Below are 10,802 nucleotides of genomic sequence, written 5' to 3'. Positions count from 1 at the left end.
TAGTTTTACACAAAAAGTTTTGGTTGTTTCCATACTTTAAGAGGTTATGACACTCATTTATCATTCAACAAATAGGGAAACATGTTAAGGGAATCCAGTTTTGTTTCATGTTTAAAAATTGTCAACCAATACTTTAAAGTTTCTTTTATAAATAAATTTACATCTGTGATTATATGGCACTTTCAAATTTTACGCACCTTTCATAATTTGTTATACTCAAATAGCTGACTCCGTTTATAGTGGGTTAAATGAGGCGGTGCTCATGTAGAAAATAGTCTGACATCTGATTTGTAGACTGCGAATACATTGCTAAATTGTTATTCAATGTGAGTTTCCTTCATTGGATGTTTAAAATGAGTGAAAATTTGATTTAAGAACACTTAGTTATGAATGGTCTCAAACGGCCTCCGTAGCGGTAGTCCATCATTGCCACGGGAAACAAAAACAAAAGAATCAAAGGTTGAATGTGGAATAATTAATTTAGATAACTCTATCGGACCTGGATCCCATTGGGTGTGTTATGTCGGGAAAATATACTTTGACCCATTCGAACTTCCTCCACCAAAAGAAGTAATCAAATATATACCTAAAGTTAAGTATAATAACATACAGTATCAAGATAAAACAAGTACACTCTGTGGTTATTATTGTTTATTTTTCATGAAAATGTTACAAGATGGTATAAACATTTATGATCTATTGTATAAAATACTAAAAGTTAACAATATAAAACAAAATGAACAAACAATCACTTCCTATTTCGTTTCAATAAAACAAGTAAACTAAAAATAAACGTGAATATTGTACACGGAAGTGACGTACTTGTAATCTAAAAATAAACGTGAACATTGTACACGGAAGTGACGTGCTTAAAATCAGCTACTTGTAATCTAAAAATAAACGTGAACATTGTACACGGAAGTGACGTACTTGTAATCTAAAAATAAACGTGAACATTGTACACGGGTGTGACGTACTTGTAATCTAAAAATAAACGTGAACATTGGACACGGAAGTGACGTGCTTAAAATCAACTACTTGTAATCTAAAAATAAACGTGAACATTGTACACGGAAGTGACGTACTTGTAATCTAAAAATAAACGTGAACATTGTACACGGAAGTGACGTGTTTAAAATCAGCTACTTGTAATCTAAAAATAAACGTGAACATTGTACACGGAAGTGACGTACTTGTAATCTAAAAATAAAAAACAATCGTATTAGCATAAGCAGGAACAAGTAAAATTTATCTCAAAAAACACAAAATAACATTTCTAATGTTAGTGAAAAACGAAAAATATAACTTACGTTGTTATCGTTTAGATTCTCCTTTTTCCGTTGTACAAAGAAGTCGTAGCTTGTTTATTAATACAAATTATGTTCCGATATAAAGTGACGAAATTGTTGTTACATAATCCAGTCTATTGTTACACTGTTATGTATTCAAAAACATGAACATTGTACGTGGAAGTTACCAATTCAATTCTATACATATATTCCTCAATTAGTTTCCTTTTTTAGTTAAAGTTCCAATATTTATCTGTTATTATCCTTTTAAATCTACTTCTGTATGACAAATAGTTGTACATGTAATGTTGTATAACATTCGAGAATATACTGCCAACTCACGCGTCGTGAATGTTCTAGAACCCGATAATCGCCAGACAGTGAAATATTCTTAATGGAAAAGCGGTCAATATTGCGTACGTGCTAAGGCAGAAATTATTCTTTAGTTGTTTTCAGTCTTGATAAAGATGTTGAAAGTTGAATATATATATATTTCAGTACTTTATTAAATCAGAGGTTTTCGTTGGATTCAAAATCTGTTTTTTTTATTGTGTAAGTGAATCTTGTTCCCAGGAATTTGTGTTCACCAAACCGGTTTTTTTAATTGGTCGGTGTTGGTCAGTGGTAAAAGGTTAAATGGGGTCAATTTGGAGTCAAAACGCCAAAAACGCTATTTCTCTAACTACTACTGCCAGACAGTGAAATATTCATAATGGAAAAGCGGTCAATTTTGCGTACGTGCTAAGGCAGAAATTATTCTGTAGTTGTTTTCAGTCTTGATAAAGATTTTGAAAGTTGAATATATATTTTTCAGTACTTTATTAAACCAGGGGTTGTTTGTTCGTTTTGTCCTCTTGTGTAGGCTGTGTGTGTGTGCGCGTTTATGTGTGTGTGTTCCTTTATTTGTTCGTTTTGTCCTCGTGTGTTGGCTTTGTGTGTGTGCGCGTGTATGTGTGTGTGTGTTGTGGTGTGCACGTCTGCGTGCTGTAGGTTTCGTTTTGAAGAGGCTGCGATTTTGGTACGTGGCATTCCCTGTTTGATATTTGTCTTCGTTTTTTTTTTCGTTGGATTCAAAATCTGTGGTTTTTAATTGTGTAAGTCAATCTTGTTCCCAGGAATTTGTGTTCGTCAAACCGGGATTTGTTGAATTGGGTGGTGTTGGTCGGTGGTAAAAGGTTAAATGGGATCAATTTGGGGTCAGAGTAGCTCAAAATCGGTATTTCTCTAACTACTAATGTGTCAGCTTTGTATCTAACCTTAATAACTTTCAACGAAGCAAAACAAGAAATGCATTATTGTGATATTTCCACAGCCTTCACTTCACTTTAGGCTTGTTACATTGTTAAAAGATATGCCTCTTCAAAAACTGACATCAGTATTCGCCTGGCCCAAGCCGATCATATTTCAATGACATAATTGATGTTGTGTCTTCAGCTAGATGATTTCCTCAATTTTGTATTATCTTATATTTGCAAATAAAATTTTAAATTTTTCAATAAACAATACTTATTGTTAATTCTTCGTTTGGAATTCTGCGAACTGCATTACAACTTATGCCCAAAACCTAAAACAGGAAGTATTTCATAATTCTTATGTATAGTTAACATTTTTTATTCTTATTTCTGCCTAATTGTTTATACAATTTAAAGACTTAGTCATAGATTACAGCACACTGCTTCATTCAAAATGAATTTCAGTGTGTGGTTGCAAACTTATCTACAGAGCTGCTGTAAGTTTCTATGCAGTTTGACAATAACATAACGTGCAAATCGTAATTGATTTAAACATTGTTTTCTTCCCCTTCATTCATCCAAATGGCACGATAATTTAGATGCATGTCACCCAGATGTCTTACTGCACTTTGGCAACATTTCTAGTGCACTTATTAACTATCTGTTAGGCTATACTACATGAAACAGTGTATGTGTTCCACCTATCAGTGTAAATGATGTGAAAATACACAGACTGAATAAAAGGTACTGACATTTTTGATCATCCATCTTTATGCACAATGTAAAAATACATTATTGACTACAAAATTCATATTATTAAAGATATTTCAAAAATTCAAAAGATCCTTCAACAATCCTAGAAAATTTTGAAAAGACAAAACGTTTATATCTGAATATTCCTAAATTAGCAGCAATTCCTTAAGACATTCTATATTACAGATTAGGTTGATAACTTGTAGGAATAAGTTCAACAGTTCAAACAACAGATGCCCTAAACAAATATCGCACCAACACTATGTGTCGTCTTCGTAAAACCTGAAAGCAATGAAACTACAGATCATGCAGTTTGAAACTACTGAATTGAAGACTAACAGTTTCTACACGTCACATGACATTAAGCCAAATGCATTTTGCACTCTATTGATGTTTCATTCCGCCGGAACACATTCACATTTCTTTTTAGATTTGGACCATTTGCACTTCGTTTCAGTATTTCCGAATATTCATTGTCATGAAAAAATCCTCGTGAATTCATCAAATTACGAACATACTCAAATGGTCTGTTGTTAACATGGGAATATCCATTTTGTCCAGGTGTTGCCCAACTAAGAACTACTCCTTCCCGAGCATGGTTAATAATGTTGTCTATAAAAATACTTTCGTACTCCTTTGGAATGTGTTCAGCAACTTCAAGACTCAAAATCCAGTCATAGACTGGAATTCCATACTGTGGAATTGAAAGATCAAGAAATGTAACCTGACCGTTACTTGTTATTTCACAATATGGTGCACCGTCATAAGCATCGAAACTCTTAACTTTCCCGGAATTCAGTATACGTTGTTTGTAAACACCAGGGCCATCTCCAAAACTTCCTATGTGTTTATCTGAAATGTGTAACAAACCAGTGATCTATTCTTACTCCTACAAGTCCTTATTTGTATTATTTGTCCAAATTAGGTGAAGCAAGCAATAATTCAGAAACGCAAAGCTGCAAAATCAAAAGATGCTGAATCTACATTTTAGCAAATTAAATAAAATTATATTAAATGGTTTTAAGTAAGTAATATGTTGTCTTGCAAATATTGTAAAAATACCATCGGTACAAAAGTGTCACGGAAATATATTTTATGATTGATATCTCGATCAAGTTAAGTAATTTTTGTAAAGACTGTGTTAAATCATTGATAGTTTTCCATAAAGATAAGTCCTTCTGGTAAGGAAAGAGGGGCATATGTATCCAACATGGAAGTCGCATAATTTGTTAATTAAGCTCGAGGCTTCTATAGCCTGATTGTAGACCGAGAACAATACGTCTGCGGTAATTTCCTTTTTTTCATGAGGTAAATATTGAACGTAAATATAATAATTTATACCAGTATGGAATACAATAGCAACAGGTTACGTTATTTTGCTACCATACATTATAAATAAAGTGCTGAAGAATTAAATAAGAGTTTATTTTACGCTTCGTTTCTTATAAAAATGAAAAACTAACGTTTATCAAGTGGCTTGCCCCGCAGCAAGCAAAATGCCTGTTAAACGGAGCACGTAAAGAAAACATGGAATTTAATTACAAATTGCTAGAATAAATAAGCAAGTCTATATTTGATATTTTTTCTGCATCCGCGTTAGTCTAACATTTGTGTTTAAGCCCGAATCGTCAGCAATATACCACTAACCATTTTTAAGCCTTTTAAACTGTTGCTTTGTTTTTCTTCAAGACATGAACTCTTAAATCTAATGCAGCATAGCCCTTGCATTTGTCCCAGCTTAATATTCACAACACAAGATGTTACCTCATGTCTAGGCTCAACACTCGGACTTTGGCGATGACAAAGGTAACATTGCTGTTTCATCATACTTCAACGTTATTAGTCTGATGCTTGCCTTTCACATTGGTATACACCTAATTTAACTAAAGGTTGCTTGAAAAACACTCAAATGTCAAGTAATTTATTAGCGAATATCATGTAGAAAAAGAAAAATTGGGCGCTATGACGACACATGTCGTTCCCGAGGGGACCAACATTTACTTATCAATAGTTCCTAGAAAATGTGACTTTGATCAGCTGTGTGTTCCCTATTAGTGGAGGGCCAATCGCTAATGTTGTAAGAATTCGGGCTCAACCCTTTTGCTTTTCGATGTGTCGTAAACGTTTCGTTTCTGTATATACATGTATATATGAGTTAAAAATAATTAAACTATTCCCTAATCTACATTATGTAACAGTTCAAATTTGTATGAAAAATTGACAGCACTTATCCGGGTATTTGTTTAACATCTCTCGTGTGTATTAATGTACGTATGAGTGTTTGTTTGTATAACACCTTCACACGTTCTTTCGTGATCAGAGATTCAAATAGGTACAGTATTCGCTTTAACACATGACACGAAGACTAAGTGTATAGTTATCGTAGGTGACAACTATACGATACAGGAACAAATTTTATTTGTCATTCTGCTATTCTTGGAAACGGTCAACATGTGTTAAATATCCATAACTGTGGCGAACACTACCAAATGCATGTATTTATTATTTTAAACGATAGAACTTTTATCTCGTTAAAATAAACATACATTAACCGTATTTTTGCATGTAATTTAGAAATGTGGTTAACAGGAACACAATCGAAAAGTAATTTTTTACGTTATTTTCAGTACAAACATTCATTTTGAGTACTTATTTGCTCTCTCTCTCTCTCTCTCTGTCTCTCTCTCTCCCACTCTCTCTCTCTCTCTCTCTCTCTCTATTAGATTGGAGCTTTCATGCTTCAAGAAAGGAAATTATGGAAGAAACAATGTGAAGAGACTAAAGGTTTATATGCGGAAATTCAAATATGTGTCCCTGACATAGAATTTTAAACATAACAGTCATGTATTTACAGCACGTGAATTGTCAAGAACATCAAAAGAACACCTTGGACTTCCCTGCAACACCATAAGCGTAACACTTTGAACAATGATGTGTGTCGGTGGTACACGACACCGAACAAAAAGAAAAAAGAAGAAAAAATCAAGAAAAATACTGCATGTTAATTTCAGTCCTAAAACAGTCACTCCAGAATGTTTTGATGAATGTTTTGCTGACGGGACATGTAGAGAATTCTATCAAAATGTTTGTTTGTTGGTTTCGGTATTACGCCGCCTTCAACATAATTTTAGTTATGTAACTGCTGACAGCTAATCTAAAAACAGAGGTGGAAGACGACTGATTTCAGACATAATATATTCTATCAAATCCTCACAGAGAACATACGCCCAGCCCGAAGATCGAACTCACGACCCCGAGATCCTTAGATCTGCGTTCTCCCTATTGTGCTAAGTGAACGAGTTCAATCAAAATTAGGTTTTGTAAATACAGTATTGGTAACATAATTGCAACTGTCTGACTTCGCGTGTTTTGGTTTCCCTGCTTTTATAAAAGTTGTTATTTCTTGTTAAAGCAATTAACCTGTCTGGGAGTAATTCTATTTTCACTCTTTTGTTATTAATAAATTGGTTTTAATGTAAGATCACGAAAACTAGTTCATTTTTCCAAGGGGTCTATATTCCTTTCCTGTGCGCCTTGCATCTGTGTGATATGCTCATGAATTTTATTTTAGTATTGATATGCATGTGCTCATATTTGTATATTAATTACTCTTTCTATCTTTTACGTTTTGATGACGGTATGGTTTGAATGTGATTTTTTTCTGCTGATTTTGTCACAAATAATTATTTAATAGATATGTTCTGATAAACTAATATGAAGGAGAGTAAATAATTTATGTTATCGTAAACATTTGAATATATTTGTCTTTCTGAAATTTTATTTCTGTCACTAAAGGCTTGTTTTTCAATTGTTATTCCTGTAATAATATGTATCAGATAAAAACTTTAACTGTGAACATTGCTTTTCTGTAGCCTGGTAATTGTAATATGCTGATAACTTGAACTTGAACAGTAATAAAATATAAAGAAATAAGAAAAAAGGCAACATACCTTTAAAGAAAATGATCAACGTCTTTACAAGTCCTTCATCGGTGAAGTGTTTTGTTTTTGTTGCTTTCGGACACCAACCGCCCGTATTGGTAGTTACCTCATTCGCATCTTTCTTGGACTGATAAAACAAATAAAGTTTTAATGTTAAAACATTTACCACAATGGTACTTGGATCGTTACATATTAGTTTTAAATTAGGACAGAGTTGTTCATTGAAGGAAGGGGTAAGTAACATCATCAACAATCATATCCACGGGAAAGCTTAAGTATATGGATAAAACAGGTGAAAACTCCTGGAATCACAAATACCCATGAACTTCAATATCCTTGACATTTAGATTGAGTAACTGAATGAAAACGTATTCGGAAAAGATCATATAAAAACAGTAACATTGTGATGTAAAAGTTTACATAGTGAACATACATAACTTAGATTAACTCGAAACAAGAGAGAAGATAAGCTTTTTATTTTGACTTTTATAGATCACAAGAAGAAAATTGTATCCTTTATTGGTCAACAATACAAGCAGCTTGACTAGAAACAAAGTGCCACTTCAAAGTTGAAGCAGTGTATTTTGATATGTTTACTGCATATTTGATCTGGACGCATGAGTTAAAGAATGTGACTTGGAGACTTTTCCGACTATAAAATTAAGTTTATAGTCAATATATTTGCAACTCAATCGTAAAGACACCAGAACTTGGTTAGGGCATTTATATACAAAATCTAAGCCACTAGGTAAACCTGAACATATTTTGTGATGGACAGCTAATCAAACTGATAAACTTGCATGACTTTAGTTAAATTGTATGTGTTAGACCATGGTGTTAGACCATGATCATTTGTATCCGTAATGTTCTTCCTATTACAGTTTTCAACTAAGAAATGTAAATTAACTTTGACGTACATTCTATTAGTCGTTCACAATGGAGTCCATCGCCGAGCAAATTGAAAAGTTACAATAATATGAAGGCAGAACTGCTTTCCTTCAAAACAATATTCTTACTACACTTAGAGTACAAGAAGACCGTGTCGTTAGACACAACGAAGGCCAAATAAGGCTTTAAGGATCATTCGATCAGAACAGTGGAGGCTTACAGAAAGGCAGCCACATACGTCGATGCTAGGGTTTTAGGAGTTCACGACTGATTTGAAACTATACATACACAACGGCCATCTTCGTTGCCACTTGACTTCCTCACTAAAAAAGTATTATTCTTTATAACACTTTCCCCGGATGGTGATCTAACGCTCTCCTGGATGATGATCTGATACACTCGTGGATGGTGATCTTGAACTCAAGCAAAATTGCTATTGGGTGTCAGATACCTTCCGTTCTATTCTAGGAACATTTTTAGGGTGTTAGATCACGAAATCAGATCCGTTTTTCAGCAGTATTTAGGTTATGTATATTACCAGGTTTCTGTACAAGTACAGCCCCATTCCGTTTTCCGCAAACAATGACAACTTCCCCAAATGGATCAGAGGTTGGGGACAAACTATTTCAGACCCAATGTTTTTTATTAAATCGTCACGGAGAATATACGCCCCGCCTGAGGATAAAAATTACAAACACGCGATCCATAGATCTGTGCTTTCCCTGTTGAGCTAAGCGGACAAATTGATAGTTTTAAAATGGTCGAGGAAAATAACCGTTATAATGTCACTATAGCAAAGCTGTTATTACATTTTGTTACGTAACAGTAAGGTTTTGTTTTTCACTTGTAATAGGCACATTTTGATCATTTAATATTGAAAAAAATCATCTTTCTGTACCTAAACATAAATGGAGATAAATGGAAACCAAATTACATAAAAGAAAGATCACTCTAATCTAATTTGCTACCTACAATGAGAAGCTAAGCACGAAGCAGGCATGGAACTATTCTTTTTCGGTTTTACATAACAAAATTGTACACAATCCATTTTTATCAAGCATCAGACATATAATAATCTTACAAAGAGAAAAAATAATGTTTTATGGCATAGCTTTAATGTAAAATAATATGTAAGGAATGGCACACAGAGTTCAAAGAAAACAATTATATGTTCTATGAAAATGCATTAGTAATTTATTATATAGATATGTATATAACTCTATTAAAACATTAAAAAATTAAGACGTTTACCTCGCATTCTAACTGACCAACTCTTTTCCGTTCAGAATTCAACATCGTTGAAAGTTCATTTCTTTGTTTTATCAAATTGTGCAATAATCTGTCATTGTTGTTTGCAGCTAGAAATAAATCTTCTCGTACTTCCCCTTTTTGTAAGACCGTCGAGTATAGAATAAAAAATAGTAATATTATTGATATGAATACAGCAGCTGCCCAGAAATACCGTGTAGAATTGGTCATAATTATTAATTAATAAATCTTTGTTTAAAAAAAGAAAAGTGTAAAGTTCCTGTTAAAGTGACTAGAGGTGTCTAATATTCCAATCTTATCAAATTCATATGCATTTAAATATTAAAACTGATATGCCGTACGTTTATTTTGTACACTTAAACTGACGTTCCGATATACTGTTTTTATGCGCCGCACTATATAGTTTACCTTAAACACATATTGTCGTTGCACTTTGTTGTTAATTTCAATTTTTATGTAAAAGAAAATGACCAAAATTAAGAAGTCAATTCTGTTTTATATTGATGTTTTTTTTTGGAAAGGAACACTTGTATTACATATTAAGTAAAATGCCTCAGTGGCTAAATATTGCATAAAAACATGTTTTATCATTTATCATTTGAAATCATTATTCAATGCTGATATAACTGAAATGTAGTAGGTACGCCGAAGCGCTTCAAAATCACCCATCTTTCTAATTATTTAAGTATTAACTTGTACACTTAAAATACAAATATGCTTTCTTTGTCGATCTTAGATTTACTAATACGTCTGGGTCTTTTAATCTCAGAAGGAAAGGTATTTGACCAAGAGTCAGCATTAAGGTATTGTTGTGCACCTTAAGTTTTGTTTGGTATTTATATCCGTTCAGTCAACATTTATGGCCCTTGACAAGAAAACGTATTACTTAAGGATGCAAAAAGCTTGTGTTGCACGTATCTCAAAAAGAAATTGATGTAGAATATACAGTCTAACCGCTCCTAACGGTCACACCTGATCGGCAATCACCCGTTCCCAACGGTCAGTCTGTGACGCCCCCGTCGGCCTTTACTCTATTTTATTACCCGCTTCAGCGTTCACCCCTCATCGGCGGTCAGAGGTCAACGATTTTGCCTCCAAGACACCATATTTACCCCTATCAGCGGCAAATCATTTTTAATTTTCCAAAATCTCGGGACCGTTCGAGCACAAAGGACGTATTAAAAAATATATACATTTGTTTATTTAGCGACGGATTGTTTATTTCGCGGCAGTTTGATAATAATTACTGATTAAGATCTTTTAGTTGAAATTCTATGTGATAACAAGGATTTTTTCTTCTAAACGGAAGTGTATGTCTTTGGATGCCCATTTCGTGGCCGTTGAAAATACAAAATGATGATTCAAACTGATAACAAAAGGTGTGATCGTCTTTTTCTGTTATGACCAAACGGCCAGTAATTATCGGCATG

The 10,802-nt window shown here is 33.5% G+C and overlaps 1 protein-coding gene across 1 annotated transcript; it reads right to left on the bottom strand.

Moving 5' to 3' along the window:
* Positions 1-488: 488 nt before the first annotated feature.
* LOC123559765 (uncharacterized) lies at positions 489-10,406 on the bottom strand. Its single transcript, XM_045351840.2, has 3 exons — positions 9,355-10,406; positions 7,225-7,342; positions 489-4,126 (listed from the first exon to the last, which is right to left on the bottom strand). Exons 1-3 carry the CDS (start codon positions 9,580-9,582, stop codon positions 3,636-3,638), a joined length of 837 nt encoding a protein of 278 aa, XP_045207775.2. The 5' UTR covers positions 9,583-10,406; the 3' UTR covers positions 489-3,635.
* Positions 10,407-10,802: the final 396 nt, after the last annotated feature.

The sequence above is a fragment of the Mercenaria mercenaria genome, chromosome 10, assembly GCF_021730395.1.
Source record: "Mercenaria mercenaria strain notata chromosome 10, MADL_Memer_1, whole genome shotgun sequence".
NCBI lineage: Eukaryota > Metazoa > Mollusca > Bivalvia > Venerida > Veneridae > Mercenaria > Mercenaria mercenaria.
Note: the sequence above shows the minus strand (reverse complement) of the source record. Positions and strands in the feature narration are given on the sequence as shown.

Coding starts and splice junctions, on each gene's coding strand:
- LOC123559765 (XM_045351840.2), bottom strand. CDS start 9,582: ATGACCAATTCTACACGGTATTTCTGGGCAGCTGCTGTATTCATATCA. Junction 7,343..9,354: donor TTGGTCAGTTAGAATGCGAG/GTAAACGTCTTA, acceptor TTGTTTTATCAG/TCCAAGAAAGATGCGAATGA. Junction 4,127..7,224: donor GTTGATCATTTTCTTTAAAG/GTATGTTGCCTT, acceptor TACACATTTCAG/ATAAACACATAGGAAGTTTT.